Source organism: Pocillopora verrucosa, chromosome 7 (genome assembly GCF_036669915.1).
Source record: "Pocillopora verrucosa isolate sample1 chromosome 7, ASM3666991v2, whole genome shotgun sequence".
Taxonomy (NCBI): domain Eukaryota; kingdom Metazoa; phylum Cnidaria; class Anthozoa; order Scleractinia; family Pocilloporidae; genus Pocillopora; species Pocillopora verrucosa.
Window position 1 is genome coordinate 2,186,739 of NC_089318.1, and position 18,860 is coordinate 2,205,598.

General features: G+C 40.7%; 3 protein-coding genes across 5 annotated transcripts; all 3 read left to right on the forward strand.

Annotated features, from left to right (window-relative positions):
* Window positions 1-247: 247 nt before the first annotated feature.
* On the forward strand, window positions 248-7,166 carry LOC136282222 (SNW domain-containing protein 1-like). Its single transcript, XM_066169546.1, is given in 13 exon segments — window positions 248-334; window positions 337-432; window positions 434-466; window positions 468-481; window positions 1,450-1,519; window positions 1,873-1,938; window positions 2,106-2,222; window positions 3,024-3,159; window positions 3,717-3,816; window positions 4,376-4,493; window positions 4,876-5,036; window positions 5,711-5,869; window positions 6,675-7,166. Coding segments are annotated over 13 exon segments (1,194 nt in total). The 3' UTR covers window positions 6,712-7,166.
* A 370-nt stretch (window positions 7,167-7,536) lies between these two features.
* LOC131783963 (tyrosinase) lies at window positions 7,537-13,836 on the forward strand. Of its 3 annotated transcripts, none has more exons than XM_066170081.1 (4): window positions 7,537-7,943; window positions 8,830-8,988; window positions 10,280-11,711; window positions 12,690-13,836. In XM_066170081.1, exons 3-4 carry the CDS (start codon window positions 10,295-10,297, stop codon window positions 12,836-12,838), a joined length of 1,566 nt encoding a protein of 521 aa, XP_066026178.1. In that variant the 5' UTR covers window positions 7,537-7,943; window positions 8,830-8,988; window positions 10,280-10,294; the 3' UTR covers window positions 12,839-13,836. The 3 variants fall into 3 exon arrangements, with proteins under 3 accessions (XP_066026178.1, XP_066026179.1, XP_058956726.2); XM_066170082.1 differs by having other exon boundaries at window positions 8,834-8,988; XM_059100743.2 differs by lacking the exon at window positions 8,830-8,988.
* Window positions 13,837-15,682: 1,846 nt separating this feature from the next.
* LOC136282223 (tyrosinase-like) lies at window positions 15,683-17,979 on the forward strand. Its single transcript, XM_066169547.1, has 2 exons — window positions 15,683-17,099; window positions 17,837-17,979. The coding sequence occupies exons 1-2, from the start codon at window positions 15,683-15,685 to the stop codon at window positions 17,977-17,979; spliced, it is 1,560 nt and encodes a 519-aa protein (XP_066025644.1).
* The last annotated feature ends 881 nt before the right edge of the window (window positions 17,980-18,860 follow it).

Here is an 18,860-nt window from a genome sequence, read left to right on the forward strand (position 1 = left end):
TCTGTAGCTCTGTGTTAGAGAATCTGTCTATTTTAAGTGTGGTGTTGTCCATCAGACAAAAAAATAGATCAGTTTTTTTTTCCTCTCAAGAGAAGTTCATGGCATTTGTTTTTACTGACCAAATTGTTATGTATCTAATTCCTTTCTGAGTCATTTCTCTCAATACATTTTTTGGATTTATGACTTATCCTTCATTATTTCAAGGATCCCTTAATATCTTGTATTCCTATTAACTTTTTTTTCTGAAATGATTAACTTCAGACCAACCAGAAAACATGAGGAGCTCTCTCTCAAAAGAAGTTACACAACAAAATTGCTGCATGCACAGCCCACTTCCAAGTTGCTCAGACGCCACAGGCAGCCCCAGTACATCATTACACACCTTCCCAGCAAGGAGTAGCTTTCAACTCTGGTGCTAAACAGCGAGTCATTAAGAATTGTGGAGATGCAGAAAGATCCTATGGAGCCCACCAAGATTTAAGTAGTATGGCAATTGAATAGATTACAGATCATTTCTTACCAACAGTCATTTTTATTACTCAAGTCAGTTGAGTCATTTTTGTATCCAGCTCAGTTGTTTTGTTCCCAAAACTAGTAAAAGTATGTTGTCCAGTTGACAACCGACGGAAAAGTATTACACTTACACAAAACTGTGTTTTATTAAAAAAAGTTTCACAGGTATAAACAGTAGACTTTTCTGTGAATAATATCATGCTTGCCTTGTGCTAAGGCAATAATTAGGTTGTTTTGGTTAAGAGAGTCACGAGCTTACACATGTACACAAGACCCTTTTGTTCATTACTTTCTCACTTGACTCTAACTAGACGTTGTCAATACACAATGAATTGACATCTGTTCACGCAGGCACTCTTGTGTGAGGTATTTTGAAATCATGTGTAATTTGACCAAGAGTTTGGGTACGAACCAACTTAAACTTGGGTTTCAAACCAACCCAAACTTGGGTATGAATCTACTGCATTTGGATAAAAAATGACAGTGGGTGCAAAGTGACTGGATACCTTGAATACTGCTGTACTACAACATATTGAATCTTCAAGTTTTTTTTTTTTTTCCCAAAGTTGTGACTGTAAAGTTTGGATGAGTCATCTACATGTTCTTATTTTTTCATTAAAACTATCTTTTTTCATCTTCTTGAGAGAAATTGAGATTATCATCCAGTCTGTCTGCCCATTGATCAATCAGTTTCCAGACAAAGCTGATGACAAGTTTAAGATTGTCATAAGCATTTTACTGTTGAAGAATTCATGGAGCAGATTGCCTGGGAATCATTTAAGTCTCCTCTGCTCATCACTGATCTGCCGAATTATCTTCCCCTTGTAGCTTAAAAAATTTATGTAGAATTTTAATGTAAGGAAGACTACTAAGAAAATGAAAGTACTTTGATGCACATCTTAACAGTAATCTTTCACTTGTCTTATATATTTTTAGAACAAACAAGAAGATCCCTAGGGGACCCCCCTCACCTCCTGCGCCAGTGATGCACTCACCAAGCAGAAAGGTAAGGGAAAGTGCCCATCAAATGAACGTTCCTTCACAAATCCAGGAAGGCAGTGTTCTTAAGAGTACTACAGAGACTTTTTAGGTGGATGTTGCCTGGGGAGTATCTTTCTAATTTGACGGCTTTGAAATTTTTAATGCAGGTGCAACAGATGAAACTAAAATTTGTCATTTGATTTTGTTGGGACAATTCTAGTTTTGTCTGCTAGTGCAGAAAGGCCCAAAGATATGTTAATAAGCTGTAGTGTTTCCACAGAATTGTCCAGTGTCCACTGGTTGTAAGGGAGTTTAGATTTAGTTGGAATTTTGGGCAGTGACTTGAAAAATACTACAATTAGTATTTCTTTTCCTCAGGTGACTGTGAAAGAACAGCAAGAGTGGAAGATCCCTCCCTGTATTTCCAACTGGAAGAATGCCAAGGTAATTTGATTGGAGGACAATTTTAAAATGTACTTAAGAAAAAGAAATCGAGGGAAGGCTCTTTACAGCATGTGCTTCTCTGAATCAAGGGCTACATATGGAAAATATGCATACTGATGTTAGGCTATAAAATGTTAAAGTATTTGTTTTGTTGTTGTTGGCTGTAGGGGTACACCATCCCTCTTGACAAACGTCTAGCCGCAGATGGGCGTGGTCTTCAAGACCCCCACATCAATGACAAGTTTGCAAAGTTGGCTGAAGCACTGTACATAGCAGACAGAAAGGTGAACTTTATGGAGAATGACTTGTAAAGGCCCAACACATGTACTTTATAACTCCTTTTAAGATCACTCAACAACGAAATAACATTTGAAAATGTTTAGTTTCTTTTCTTGCCTCTAAACCAGAAAATCACATTTACCAATTATCTGGATAAATTTTGGTTATTATGAACTGTGGAAATTTGCTCCCATAAATCACAAAAAGTCACCAAAGTGCAGAATAATGTTTTACTTACCAGATCTTTCATGTCATGTGGTATTTTGCATCATTTTGGCTGAATTTTGGTAATTTCACTCAGTGGTTGCTAATTTTGTGCCCAACATACACACGCAATTTTTAACAAGCCGGAGGGGGCAAGACTCCTATCACTGCACCACATTCCACGTTTTGAAACTAAAAAGGGGGAGAAGTCTGAACTGCAAGCTCACCCCAGTTTCTGTTGCATAAAGCAAATAGCACTAATGTTACTCCCTCTCGGATGGGATGTTGATCCATTGCAAGGCTTCCCCCTTCCACCCTCAAGCATTTCGTCTGGTTTCTCTTAGAGGTCGTTGGTGCCGATTATGCCGCTGAGTGGAGAGAGAAACTTTGAGATTAAAGTTCCTCATGACATCCTTATAATTTTATTGAGGATTGGCCATTGACTTGTACCATTGGCGCTATTGATCTTTTTGTTGTAAATAGCACTACGTACTGCAAGCAATAACTTTTTTTTATTATCATTATTTTATTACCATTGTGTACCTTGAATATGACAGAGACACAGCGCATTGTGTTGAGAAAAATTTTGAAATTTCTGTCAGGCTCGGGAAGCTGTTGAAATGAGAGCTCAGCTGGAAAAGAAGGTCGCGCAGCGAGAGAAGGAGAAGAAAGAGCAGAAGTTGGCGGCGCTGGCCAAGCAAGCCAGGGAAGAACGAGCTGGCATCAGAGCTACTGCAGGTAAATCGTGCAGTTTTCAAAACAAACCGAGGGGGGTATTTTAACTGTTAAGTCCAGTTATTTCACACTGCAATTACAGCGCAACTCCTATTGGTTCACCGTGAATACGTAAAATCGAGTTACGCGTCTGTTAAAATCCTACTCGTAGGATTGCCCGGAAAGGTTTGTGCGATATAATTGCCGAGAGAAAGAAAGAGGCAAACGTTCCAAGTTTTTAAATTCTTTCTTTTTTAAAACCACTGGTGGTGAGCTTACAGTAGTAACTACAAGCAGTTTTCTTCTTGCGAATAGGATCTCAATGGACGATGGACCCTAGAGAAATAAAGTTTGAATACAGTAAAATAAAATGACGAGGGATAAAGAAATATTGGAAATTTCTATCATAAAAAAGGGATTAAACAAAATTGGGTTCTAGCTGATGTGGGATGATCCAAATTCAAAACAGGTTCCATTTGTAAATTGGTGTGAAATCATTGAACACCTCTAGTCGCAAGTGAAGTGATATTTACGCGTCTCCTCTAACAAAATTGCTGTCCTGTTTAAAACCCGTATTTTAGAGCGGTCTGAAGAGGAGAGAGAAAGAGACCAGCTGCGTCATGAACGACACAAGGAGAGAGAACGAGATCGTAGAATCTCTAAAGCTGCACCCGATAAAAGGTACCTAAAGGAATTAGATTAAGAACTTGAGCTCGGTAATGAAATGGAGAAAGATTCTTTTCTTCTTCTCGCGCGTGTGAGACAGAAAACTTTTTGTGTTGTATTTACGCACATGATGCTTTCGACGTCAGGATCCTTGTAATATATGTACGTAGTATTGGTCTGACTCACCCATAGAGAGTCTCTGTGGCTCAATGGAAGAGTACTGCTTCGGAGCGCAGAATCCAAAGACCTGAGCAACGATTCCTCATAGGAAGTCAGATTTTTTTTCCACGTTTGTTATAGGACGAAAAAAATACCTTAGCTAAGGTGAAATAACCTACCACATGCTCTCTATATCTACTTTTATTTAAAGTAAAATGTTTTTTATCTTGACTATAGCAGAGCTTGATCACCACCCGTATACTGTAATTTACTCTTATTTCCTTGGAGTGGCTGAAGCCGTATACTATGCAAAAACTCTGCTTGTCGTTCAAAATAGACATCGATTAGGATATTCACATCAGTGGTAACGGTAGATCTTTGCGCACTTACATGGAATGACTGATTGTTCCTATAGGTCCAAACTTCAGCGTGACAAAGAGCGTGACATAAGTGAGCAGATTGCATTAGGCCTGGCTTCTGCTCCTCCCTCACAGGAAGCAATGTTTGATCAGCGATTATTTAATCAAAGCAAGGTAAGTCACTACAGCTTATGTCACAATTATGCGTCTTTTCCGTATTATTTCAAGGGCATATCTAGGTGACGCGTGCAGAGGTGTACACCCCCCTCCCCCTCGAATTGACTTGCGGCTTTCCTATATGCATACAAATGGTTTTTACAAAATCTGCTGTATTATTTGTAATGTACTATCAGTAGTTCAAGTTGTGTTATTGCCTGGTCACCCTTTAATTACGTCATTCCTTAATAGTGCACCCCCCTCGAAGGAAGATCCTGAATCTGCCGCCGTATCCCTTTCCCCCACCCCCACCCCCCACCTGCTTACCGATCCAATTGTATTTAGTTCATAACCCTCCCCCTTCCACCACTCTTTGACATTCTTGTGCCTTGTCCGTTAGGGCCTGGACTCCGGATTCGCTGGAGATGACGATGGATACAATGTGTACGACAAGGCCTGGAGACGAGAGGGCAGCACAGCCAATGCAATCTATAGGCCGAGCAAGAATGTGGACCGCGATGTTTATGGAGATGATCTGGAAAAACTGGTTCAAACAAGCAGGTAATTAACTGTGATAACCAAGAACCGAGCACTGTGGGACTTTCTTCTGCCCCTAGTTATATTCCCTTTGAGATTATTGTCAAGGAAGAATTTTTTTTTTTTTTTTGGGGGGGGTTGATATATTAAAAAGTATATTATATTAAACCTTAATTTAATATTTTTTATACTTTTAGTTTGGCTTCGATTAAAGTATTTAGTTGACAAATCAAAAAAACGGTAATAGATTATTATTTACAATTTGATGAGCTTTTTTCATTATTTACAGTGCTATGTGGCGAAATAGATGCTTGAAAATATTGAAAAACATTGTTCCGAAGAATGCAGAAATGTTCTGTCCTTTCGCTAATTTTGAGAGTAGTTTTTCAATTGAACAACGAGGGACTTATTGCTTAGCCTTTTTACTCCCAAGATCTCTTTAGTAATTCTCCTTACTGTCAGCCTTACAATTCTGATGATGTTACTTCGGAGAATTTGGTATTGGATCAACTAATAATATATTTTTTTGCTTATTCTCATCACTTGTCTGGTTGATATTGGATTGACTTTGTAAGGTGAAATTGAAGAGGAGTTAAAGGATTAAGATGAGATGGTTTGGCTGTTACATTCCTCCCACTTTCACGGCTGTTTTACAAATTGTTCTTATATCATGTAATCGGCACTTTCCTTTTTTTCAGGTTTCAGCCTGACAAGGGATTTGCTGGCACAGATCGTGGTCAGCGGCGTGACGGGCCAGTTCAGTTCGAAAAGGAAGAGGAGGATCCTTTTGGTTTGGACAAGTTTCTTACAGAGGCTAAAAAAGGAAAGAGGCCGTTAGACGAACCCTCCAGATCAAGGTATTATATACCTCACACTCTGATGATAATCGATCGTTTAATTTGTGTGTAAACAGAACTAGAAAGATCGTAGTTTTGGCGCGCCATCTTTTTGGTCGCCATCTTTGATTTAAATGGCAGAGGAAGGCTGGAGGGAGAAAAAAATTGTACCAAGGGGGTGAGCGACAGTAAAAAGTGAGGAAATGGGTGGGGGTGGGAGAGTAAAAGATTTCGCCTTTCCCCGCCCCCTCCCCCCATCATCGACTCTAACTCCAAATCAAACATGGCCGGTTGAATATAGCCTACGTGTAGCCGTACCCTCCTCCTCGAGGTGAAATTCATTGTCCTAAACAATGTCTTTCGCTCATGAGAAAATTGTCTCCTTTCACCGGTCCAGATAGGTTCATGTGGAACAGGCGTCCTAATAGCTGGCGCGATCGATAAATTAAGCCATTTGTGAATAAATTTTTTATCTAGTATTTTGATAAGGTACATTGGCCACCGGAAAGAGTTTAAAAAAGCTGACGTTTAGAACGTTTGCCCTTTTGTCGAAACGCCAGCTTCAGAAACTCTTTACGGTGGCCAATTTACCTCGAAAAAATAGGTGATAAAACCAAATTATTTGATAATACCGTCCATCCTACCCCACCCCACCCCACCCCACCCCACCCCCTTTTACCGACACAGCACAGCACTTTCTTCAGAGACTTATTTCCTTTATTTGTGATTGTGATTTTGTTTTGTTAATTTCAGTTCGACTCAGAATCAATCTGTAAATACTCCTCGGCGATAATCTATTCTATTCTATTTTTTTTTTTTTTTCCAGGGATCACGACAGTCGGAGTGCGAAGAGAAAACGATGAAACAGCCAAAAATTGTCGTATCATTAAAAGTAATGAACTTCTGTCAAACTACTACTCAAGGAGACAGAACTTGCGTCGAAAAGACATTTTCAAAATATATTTGTCCTTGTACAAAGATCTTAGTTTTCTGTCGATTAAAACATCAGGTTACGTGACAAAAATTTCTGTCAGGAACCGCGAGCTGTGTTAGTCAAATGTTCGTTGTGGAACGAGGATTATTCCCATGGGCCAATGTAAGCATTTCGGTCCATTCAGGACTTTTTCCTGAATTTCGTGACGTTATCGTGACGCGGATTCTATACCCCGTATGTGTCAACAACTCTATTGTTGATAACCGCTGGCTCTTTACATCGTCAACAATGACAAACTGCTTGTTATTCAGATGAGTCTTTTCCTGTGTACATAGGAGTTGTTTGTGTTTAATCTAAATAATTAAAAAGAAAAGGTTTTGTTGACCTGGGTCGAGTGTTGTGGCACTCATTGCTGTATTACTTATATCTTTCTCATATTGCGCTCGGACCCCAAGTTCCTGACAACGAAGCAAAATTAGACATATGTATGCCCTATAAGCAGTATGATTGTTCAGTTAAATATTTACCAAACCGCGCCCCTTTTGGGGAAAGAAAATACGTTACCTTTTTGGTTGTGAATGGAACTATTTAGGTAAGAACGTTGCTCTTTATCGCTTTAGCCACAATACCTTGTATTTTTCTTTTAAAATTTGCGCTTGGAACGAGACATTGTCGTCTCTCCACCCTACTCCCCCCCCCCCCCCATTTTCACCATAGCGCGCACCCTCAGAAGCAGACACGCATGACGATCGTAAAAAAAATGTTATTCCTGATTTGAGTAACAATGTTACCAAAATGATATTTGAGAAAACTACAGACAGTTTATTGCTTCAAACAAGAAACCCGTGGTATGGATTGGGGTTGTCTTTCGGACTGACGAATGCGAAAAATTGTTCAAAATTAAGAACGGTGAAAACACCGGATCATGATCGTCTATTTACAGTCGCATCTAATTTGAAAGCATGCCTAACAACGGAGCTAGCCATCGACTGGAGCCTGACCGACGAAACATTGCTTACTCCTCCTTTGGTAAACTAAAGTCACGCGGTACATTCCAGCGTTCCGTGGTCATTCGCGCGTTCTTCGGTGCAAGAAGTGTTCAGGAAAGGATACCAAAAGTTTCAGCATTACGAGTGCACAGTTAACAAGCTCGTCGTTCAGGTACACTTTGATCTTGTTTTCCTTATGAATGTCGTGTTACTTCCACGTTTGAAGCGCGCAAAGGTTTTTATTCGGCGAGGGAAGTTCCGCGCCGCGGATATGTATGTTGCTAAGTTCCCTTCTTGACGGTAGCTAGGAGAAGTTAGGAGAGATTTTCAACGCACTAAACACGTCTCCACTTTACAGTTTTGTGAATTCTTCAAGCAAATAGCACCTGAATGACACAGAGTGATTGCGTATTCATACAGCAGTGCCGACAAAAAGAGCGCATTCACGGAAAGATTTCTTATTTATGTTCGATCACCGACTGAAAACCGTGTAGAGATTTTGTACCCTCGCATCTGCTGTGTCATGTAGATTAATTCTGAAACGAATTTAGTGCTTTTTAACTAATGCTTGCTGGGATGTTATTCCGTAATTAAACTTGAAATTTATAATATGAAGACAGAAATAATACAGTTTGTCAAGTTTGTTTGCTGAATCTTGGAGGCAATTCGGAGCTCAAAACAAAACGCAGCGTACAAATCGCCGATGCATACAAAGCTGAAAGCACTACAGCAGTCTTCTGACAAAAAAAGTTTGCAGCGTCTACCGAAGATATATTTCACTTTACCCGTTACCATGTTACAGTTTTGTGAAACCTTCAAGAAACCAACAACTTAATGTCACAGACTAATTATATATTCATACGGCAGCAGACAAAAAGATCGCATTCCCGGAAAGCTATATTATTTATGTTCGAACAATAAGTGTAAACCGTGTAGAGATTTTGTACCTTCGCATCTGCTTTGTTATGTCGATTAATTCAGAAATAAATTTAGTGATTTCTATCTAATGCTTGCTAACGTGTTATTCCGTGCCTTGACTTGAAATTTGTCGCATGAAGACAGAAACAATGCAGTTTGACGAGTACGTTTGCTGAATTCTTGGGGGCAATTCGGAGCTCAAGACGAAACACTTAGTGTAAAAATTGCCGACGCATGCAAAGCTGACGGCACTACAGCTGCCTTCTGAGAGAAGAAAAATTCGGCAGCGTCTACCAAAGGTATATTTTATAGGGAGAGTCTAAAGTCCTGTAAAGACGCCTAGAATTCTAAGAAATCTTGAGAACAAAGGTACGCTGTACTGTCATTCTGAAGAACCTTTTTCTAAGAATCCATCAATATAGATGAGATATAGTTTCATTGCAATTTAGTTTTACTGTTCAGTCGACTTGTCAACAGAACCACGAAGTAGAGGAACAAGAAGAGAAATTTCAAAATCTTAAGAACAACTAAGCTTGCAGTTTAAAAGAAGACGAAGGTTTGCTTTAATTAAACTAGTTATCAAGGAAGACATGTGATCTTACCTCGACGCTCCGATCTAAATCAAGAGGCACTCATAGGATTATCGCTACAAATGATTTATATACTGCTCCTGTTGTAACAATGTCTAAGGTACATTTGAAACGATAACTATCCAAGAAACAGAATGCGGATTCTACTCGATGCACATGTCTCAAATATCCGATGATCAAACTATGTTCAGTTCGTCAAAGTCCGCCAGAAATGCATATGCTTTTGTTGTAGGCCGATCACGGATTGATTTCGAGTTTCGGGAGTTACTTCTAAAGAGAGAACGAGGCTCTGACTAAAATCAAAGGAGGTTTTTATGACAAAATAACGAAACGGTCACTAACAATAAAGTTTGATTTTAGGCCGAAAATTATATTTACTAGTAAGACTTGCTATATATGCTTACGGAATGCTTTCTGGGAAATTTGACCCATTTTATGAAATTAATACACTTGAATCGCGGTCAATTATGTAGCTTTGTAAGCTGAGGACCCGATATGATGAACTTTTCTTTTAATTCGAGTCGCAGATATTTTGCGCCAGAAAAGCCGCTCATTTCCGATAACGTTGTGGAGATAATCAGTTTCTCAAGCGAGCAGCAATGGATTTGGAAGTTTAAACCTTTTGGTAAATATTTCGGTGATAGATTCGTTGCCAAAAAAGCGTGAGAACCAGGTGAGAGAGACAACAGAGACACAAGATGTGTTTGGAGCGTACAGTGATAACCCGCATGATATTAAAAAAAAATTCATATTGCCTTAACCTCGATCGTTTGTCTTGAGTTTCATCTTTTCTTCAAAACCAAGCAAAAAAAGCATACCCAGTTTCTCTCTATTTGAAAGTTTTTCTATTATCACCTTCACCATTATTGTAATTCTTATCATCATTGTTATAACCATAATTAAAACTATTAAAATCAGGTAGAGATATCTGTTTCACATAATTATTGAACGTCTAAATTCGAAGGACTGATAACAACAAGACCTAAATTTTGTTTCTCAGGGAGTCGTTCATAAAATGGTTAACCCCACCATCACATACCTTGTCTTTGTTGTTGTCACTATACCCTGGGTTGAAGGCCAGTTTCCCAGAGTCTGCACTGACCGGGACAGCCTGAGAGACAAGAAATGTTGTCCTGTCCCTAAAGGCTTCAACGCACGATGTGGTTCCGATGGAGACAGAGGACAGTGCCAGGAATTGGCCATTCGTGATTGGACAATCAAGTACAGCCATTACCGATCGTCCCATAGGGATGATGAGAGACACAACTGGCCGCGTGCTCTTTACCACAAAGTCTGCAAATGCAACGCAAACTATGCAGGTTACGATTGCAGCAGATGCGCGTTTGGCTACTATGGCAGTACCTGCACGCAGAAGAAAAATTTGATACGAAGAAATTTTCTAAGCCTGACAGCCGAGGAGAAAGACCGATACATGAAATACGTCAACAAGTCGAAGGAGTATGCAAGTGACTTCGTGGTTACGTCTACTCCTTACAATAAGATAAACGAAACCATTATGAAGGGTGACGACCCAAAGGACTTATTTTATGATGTCACTTACTATGACCTGTTCACGTGGATACATTACTATGCTGCACGTGACACCATTTTACCTAATGATGAAAAGGAACCTGATATCGACTTCGCACACGATGGTCAGGGATTTCCCTCATGGCATCGGTTGTACTTGTTGGCATGGGAGAGAACCTTGCAGGAGGTTGGAAACGATGAAGAATTTGCCCTTCCTTTCTGGGACTGGACTGGGAATCCCAATCAATGCGACCCAGCAATTTGCTCTAAAGAGCTCCTTGGCGTAACGGACCAAACTACTGGCACTGTAAAGGGAGATTACTTTAATGACTGGTACGTCCTTTGTACCCACGAAAAAACCGAGGATCTAACAAAGCCGTGCGACCCCACCGACATAAGATATGACTTGAAACGGAACACAGATGATGAGAAGGAGAAGAAAGAGAAGGAAAAAGGATATGATATGACATTTCCAAAAAAAACAGAAGTCAACTTTGCGCTCCGTTTTGAAACCTTTGACCTCCCACCTTACAACAAAAGTTCTAGCTGCAATTTTGAAAACATCCTAGAGGGTTATGCCAGCACCGAATCTGGTCATCACCATCCTGACGTCCACGGCTTGCACAACCGGATCCACATAGTTATTGGAGGAGAAATGGGGGACGTACCTTCGGCATCAAACGACCCGATTTTTCCTCTTCATCACGCGTTTGTGGATCGTATCTATGAAAAGTGGTTGCGGAAGTTTAAGAAGGATGCGAATGTGCTATCCACTTACGATGCACCCATTGGTCACAACAGAGATGACGTCATTGTGCCGTTGTTTCCGGTTTACACTCACCAACAGATGTTCAAGAAGTCTTTCGAGTTCGGTTATGATTACCAAGACGTCGATGAAAAAGGTGAGAAAGAATATTTTGCTTTCCATTGTATTTAGGTTGACTTTCATGAGACTAGTTAATTATGAGAGTCAGAACTCCTCTGCCTGCCCAATCTTTTTCAGGCAATGTCCGTGTTTTGAATTGGTTAACTAGATTTTTTGAATCACCCGGCGAAATTTTCGTTTCACCGCGTGGGATGGGGTGCGCAATATGACACTGGCGGGGGTCCAAAGGTGCGGGTACGCCCCCCACCCCCTCACCCCCTTATTTGAGAAAAGTGAATACCGTATTTCCTGGAACAAACGCCTCGGCGCTCATAAAAATTTCGGCTAAAAGGGTGATGGGGGAGGGGGAAGGGGGAGGCCGCTTATTGGTAGGAGAATGCTTTACCGAAGGGGCGCTTATTAAGTTAGCGCACTGATGAGAAAAAAAATTTATAAGAACAGATAAAGCACATAAAAGAAATCTACAAGTGCATGAAGACAGAAATATCTGGAACGGAAAAGAAACTCAGGAGCTGAAGCTCAAAAAGTTATATATAAAGTGGCAATAGAGACAGGTTTTCCTTTCTTCCCACTATTTGAGAAAGTGAGGAAGAGGGGGACGGTTACTTCAATTTATGGCCTAAGGAGTGAGCGCTTATTGAGGAAATATGGTACTTATAATCCTTTAAAGATCGATTAATTCGTGAGTGTTTTCCACTTCCCCCTGTGTTGGTATTTTAAATATCACAATAAATTGAAAGTTTCAGTGATCTTACACAAGCATTTCATTTTTTCCTCTGGGAAAAGTTATGGCAAATTTATTTTCTTGCCTTCCAGTCCGATGGTAAGAACATGTCTTGGAGAGAGAACTCTGAGGAGTGTCTATACTCATTCATTTATATTAATTCCAACTCCTCCGCTTCCCACCATTCCTCGTCTCTCCTCTCATACCCTGTGCAGTTTGTCCACTATAACTGATGCTATCCAAAATTCACAAGAAAGTATCTTTGAATAGGCAGGTCTCCTGATGACGAGAAAGAAGATGAATCAAAGTCTTTGGGAGATTGTCCAACTGGCCCCCCTATATCTGCAGCGTCTGGAAAGCTGATGTGTTGGTGGCTGATGTCAGTCATGTTAGTATGGCAGCTACTGTTGGCTGATTGAAGACAGGGAGTGGAGATAATTAGCCGGTCTTAAGCTCTTAGTAAGTGGAGATGCGTGAAATAGAAGGGGGGGGGGGGGGGCAGGAAGCAAGCAACACAGCGGTCAAACGTCGGGCGTGCGCGAGGGGATCAATTTTGGCAGGCCGCGCGCCATTTTTGTACGCAAAACTTTATAGAAAAACTTAAGTAACAGCTCCTGTCTCCCAAAATAAACGAAAGAAAATTGAAACGTACATCGTAATCTGTAGAAGGGAATAAACGTAGAGAAAAAGAAAACTCGATAATTTTCGAACCCGAAGCTTATTCAAGTACGGATATCTTGTTGATTCACCTTTCCGTTTTAATCTTTAACAAAAACAAAGACGGTTGCAAAACACCTCGACTCACTTGAATGCGAGGCTGTGTAACTTGTTTCTGACATCACTTCACGTAGTAATTACAACCTGCGCACACGTGCAGAGGTTGGACCGCTGTGTTGAAGCAAGCGGGATGCGGTGGTTGCAGTTACTACGGAAACGTCTGCAGATTACGCCCGCTTGCCTGCAAGTTATTTTTCACGTGTTCGCTTTTTCGCTCGTCTTCGCTGATGAGAGGCTGAAACAGGCTAAGAGAGAAGAAGTGAGGATGAAGGAAGAGCAGAGTAGAAGTGGTAGAGTCGTAGAATAGAGCACAGTACGATAATGTACAGTAGTATGAAGTACAGTGGACTTAAGTCTGGAAAGATTAGAAAGAATAACTGAGAATAAACAATATAAGAGGGATGAGTTAATTTTTTAGGAGTTTAGCTGTGCTGAGCTTAGTAAAGAAGTATTGAGAACATTACAGAAGCGACTGATTCGCATGTGAAGTAAAGTAATCTCATAATCTAACCATTCAAAAACGCACCAAAGCCTTCAAGAAGACGAAGGTTTTCTTTTTTTTACATATGAAAAGGCGCGTTATATTAGTACATCTCGATATTTAAAGTCTATTTTTTGATTAAATGCGACCACGAGTGAACTGTGTCTATTATTTACTAACCTGCGTGCTTTGCACACGACGGGGGTGGGGTGGGAAGGCGGCAGTTACGCCGGTGCATATTTTAGGATAACAAGATCCGGGTGGGAAATCCTGGCGATCACACATCAACTTACATCAACTTTGCCCTTCACAGGCCCCCATTCATCGGCCACGCGAGTTAATTCTTTACCAGTCGTTATTTTGTATTTAATCTACCCCTTATCCGCCCCCCCTCCCCCCCGCCTCGCCAACCACTCCACACATAGTCTTATCTCGACGCTCCAATCTTAATCAAGAGGCGCTCATAATATGATCGCTACAAAGGATTTATGTACTGCTTTCGATGTAACAATGTTCAAGGTACATTTCAAACGATGACTATCCAAGAAACAGAATGCGGATTTTACTCGATGCACATGTCGCAACCATCCGATGATCAAACTATGTTCAATTCGTCAAAGTCCTTAACAGAAATGCGCATGCTTTTGTTGTAGGCCGATCGCGGATTGATTTCAGGAGTGCTTCTAAAGAAGGAATTCAGGCTCTGACTAAAATCGAAGGAGGCTTTCATGACAAAGTGGCGAAGCGGTCTCTTGCGATAAAGTTTGATTTTGGGCCGAAAATTATATTTACTAGCAAGAAATGCTTTATATGCTTACGGGATGCTATCTGGGAAAGCTGACCCGTTTTATGAAATTAATCCAGTTGCATCGCGTCAATTATGTGGTTTTTTTAAGCTGAGGACCTGATGTGACGAAATTTTCTTTTGATTCAAGTAGCAGATATTTTGCACCAGAAAAGCCGCTCATTTCTAATAACTTTGTGAAGAAAATCAGTTTCTCAAGCGAGCAGCAATGGATTTGGAAGTTTAAACCTTTTGGTCAATATTTTCAGTGATGGATTCCTCGCCAAAAAATTGTTATTGGAAACTAGGTCACAGAGACAACAAAGAAACAGGATATTTTTCAAGCGTACAGTGATAACCCGTATGACATTAAGAAAATTCATATCGTCTTAGCCTCGTTTGTTAGGTAGTCAGGATATACTGCGTGACTAATTCCCAGAATATGAATAATAATTGCGTGGTGTGAACTGGAAGATAAGTTTCTGGGAATCTGGATCTCGATTCACTTGAAAGGATTTAAACCGGAGATTTTGGATCTGAAAAGTTGTTGCCTTCAAAGTCACAAACAAAAAAATTAAGCTTCTTGAGATAAAGCGAAATTGCGGCTCATTGCTGTGAGGATTTTCATGTGACGAATAACTTAGCGTAAAGAATCAAAGAACCAGAATACTAAACAGTACAGGTCAATGTTTTCGAGATGCATAATCCAATCGTTTGTGACATTAAGAGAATAAAAAAAGAAACATTTACTCAAGATTCGATGACATCCGGCCCTTTTTATATTCTAAAACCTTGCGATCCAGAGTTTTAAATCATTTTAGGGTCTTTTGGCCCTAAAAATTGTAAACACAGTCATTGCAAGATGGATCAGTTAACTTTGGGCTTTAGTTAGATAAAACACGAAAGAAAATGTGTAAAATAATTAACATTTTTCCCCTGGCCTAGTGAGGTTTATAGATAACAATTCTTATTTTGAGTTTCACCTTTTCCTCAAAAACAAGCACCAAAAACACACCGAGTTTCTCTCTATTTGAAAGTTTTCATGATTTCTATTATTATCATCATCATTATTATAATTCTTATCATTATTGTTATTACTATTATTAGAACTATTAAAATTAGACAGAGATATCTACGTTTTACATAATTGTTAGACGTCTAGACTCGTAGGACAGATAACAATAAGCCCTAAATTTTATCTCTCAGGGAGTCTATCATAAAATGGGTTACCCCATCATCGCATGCCTTGTCTTTCTTGTTGTCACTTTACCCTGGGTTGGAGGCCAGTTTCCCAGAGACTGCATTGACCTGGACAGTCTGAGAGACAAGATATGTTGTCCTATCCCCAAAGGCTTCACCACACGATGTGGTTGCGATGGAGACAGAGGAAAGTGCCAAGAATTGACCATTCGTGATTGGACATTCAAGTACAGCCATTATCGACCGTTCCAGATGGAGGACGAGAGACACAACTGGCCGCGTGTTATTTACCACAAAGTCTGCAAATGCAACGCAAACTATGCAGGTTACGATTGCAGCAAATGCGCCTTTGGTTACTATGGCAAGAACTGCACGCAGAAGAAAAATTTAATACGAAGAAATTTTCTAAACCTGACAGCCGAGGAGAAAGATCGATACATGAGATACGTCAACATGTCCAAGCACTATGTAAGTGACTTTATGGTTACGTCTACTCCTTACGAGGAGATAAACATAACCCTTATGGAGGGTGACGACCCAACGTACCTTTTTGATAATATCACGAACTATGACCTGTTCACGTGGATGCATTACTATGCTGCAAGTGACACCATTTTACCTCATGATATCACTGAATCTGATATTGACTTCGCACACGATGGTCAGGGATTTCCCTCATGGCATCGGTTGTACTTGTTGGCATGGGAGAGAACCTTGCAGGAAGTTGGAAACGATGAAGAATTTGCCCTTCCTTTCTGGGACTGGACTGGGAATCCCACTCAATGCGACCCTGCAATTTGCTCTGAAGAGCTCCTTGGTGTAACAAACCAAACTACTGGCATCGTGAGGGGCAAATACTTGGATAACTGGTACGTCCTTTGCACCAGCGAACAAACCTCTGACCTAACAGAGCCGTGTGAACCTGATGACAGAAGAGATAGATTGAAACGGAACACAGATGATGAGAAGGAGAAGAAAGTGAAGGAACAAGGATATACTATGACATTTCCAACAAAAACAGATGTCAACTTTGCGCTCCGTTTTGAAACCTTTGACCTCCCACCCCACAACAAAGAGTCTAGCTGCAATTTTAGAAACATCCTAGAGGGTTATGTTAGCACCAAAACTGGTTTTCGCCTTCCTAACGTCCACGGCTTGCACAACCGGGTCCACATAGTTGTTGGAGGAGAAATGGGGGACGTACCTTCGGCATCAAACGACCCGATCTTTCCTCTTCATCACGCGTTTGTGGATCGTATCTATGAAAAATGGCTGCGGAAGTTTAATAAGGATGCGAATGTGCTATCTACTAACGATGCACCCATTGGTCACAACAGACATGACGTCATTGTACCGTTGTTTCCGGTTTACACTCACCAACAGATGTTCAAGAAGTCTTTCGAGTTCGGTTATGATTACCAAGACGTCGATGAAAAAGGTGAGAATGGATATTTTGCTTTCCATTGTATGTTGGTGTCCATTTTGAATTGGTCAAATAGATTCGTAAAACCAGCCTGCAAAATTGTCGTTTCACCGCGGGGGGTTGAGTGCGCAACAGGACACTTTGCATGAGCGTAGCTGGCGAAGGACTATAGGTGCAAGAACGCCACCCCACCCCCTCCCCCCTTATTTGGAGAAGTGAATACCGTATTTCCTCGAACAAACGCCCGAGCGCCCATAAAGTTGCGGCTAAAAGAGGTGGGGGGCGGGGGTTAAGGGCGCTTATTGGTAGGAGGGCGCTTTACTGAGTAGGCGTTAGTTGAGTTAGCGCACTAATAGGGCAGAAAAATCAAAACAACAGGTAAAATACATAAGGGAATTCTACAAGCGCATGAAGACTGAAATGTCTGGAACCGAAAAGAAACTCGGGAACTGAAGCTCAAAAGGTTTTGGATAAAGTGGCAATAGAAAAAGGTTTTCGTTGTATCACCACTATTTAAGAAAGTGAGGAAGGGGGGACGGTTACTTCAATTTATGGCCTAAGGTGTGGGTGCTTTTTCAAGGAATTACGAAACTTATAATCCTTTAAAATTTCCTTAATTCGTAAGTGTTCTCCATCCCCCAATGTTGGTATTTTTAATATCACAATAAATTGAAAGTTTCAGTGATCTTAAGCAAGCATTTCATTTTTTTCCTCTGGGCAAAGTTATGGAAAATTGTGTTTTTGCCTTTTAGTCTTGGACCGCTGTGTTGAAGTAAGCAGGACGCGGCGGCTGCGGTTACCAAGGAGACGTCTGCAGATCACGCCAGCTTGCCTGCAAGTTGAAGCACGCGCCATTTTTCGCGTGTTCGCTTTCTCGCTCGTCTTCGCTGATTGAGAGGCTGGAACAGGCTAAGAGAGAAGAAGTGAGGAGGAAAGAAGAGAAGTGTAGAAGTGGTAGAGTCGTAGAATAGAGCACAGTACGATAATGTACAGTAGTATGAAGTACAGTGGACTTTAAGCCTAGGAAGATTAGAAGGAATAACTGAGTATACCCAATATAGGAGAAAAGAGTTAATTTTTTAGGAGTGTAGCTGTGCTGAGCTTTGTAAAGAAGTATTAAGAACATTACAGTAGCGAGTGATTCGTATGTGGAGTAAAGTAACCTTAAAATATAACCACGCAAAAAAGCATCAAGGCCTTCAAGAAGACGGTCTTCTTTTTTATATATGTAAAAGCACTTTTATGAGAAACACACCTCGATATTTGAAGTCTATTTGTTGGTTAAATGCGACCACGAGTGAACTTTGTTTATTATCTACTGACCTGCGTGCCTTACGCACGACGAGGGAGGGGTGGGAAGGCGGCATTTACGCCAGTGCGTATTTTAGGATCAGGATCTGGCTAGGAAATCCTGGCGATCGCACTTTGCCCTTAGATCAACTTTCTCTTCACTTTGTGCACCAGCCACATAAGCCTATTCTTCACAAGTCGTAGTTTTGTATCTAATCTACCCCCTACCCCTCCCCCCCCCCGCCAACCACTGCACACTTTGGACGAAATTCGCTTCCAAAATGTGGCTTCGAAACTCACTTTGCATGGAAGGCATGAGTTCGAACCACGTCGAGGCCTTTTTCTTTTTGTTGTTTTCTGTTTTGTTTTTGCTTGTTTGTTTTTACACGAGAGCTTCCAAAATGCTTGTGGTTTGGCGTTATTAGCTCAGTTGATATTAGCACCCAGCTAGTGTTTGGAAGGCATAGTTCAAACCCAGTTGAAACC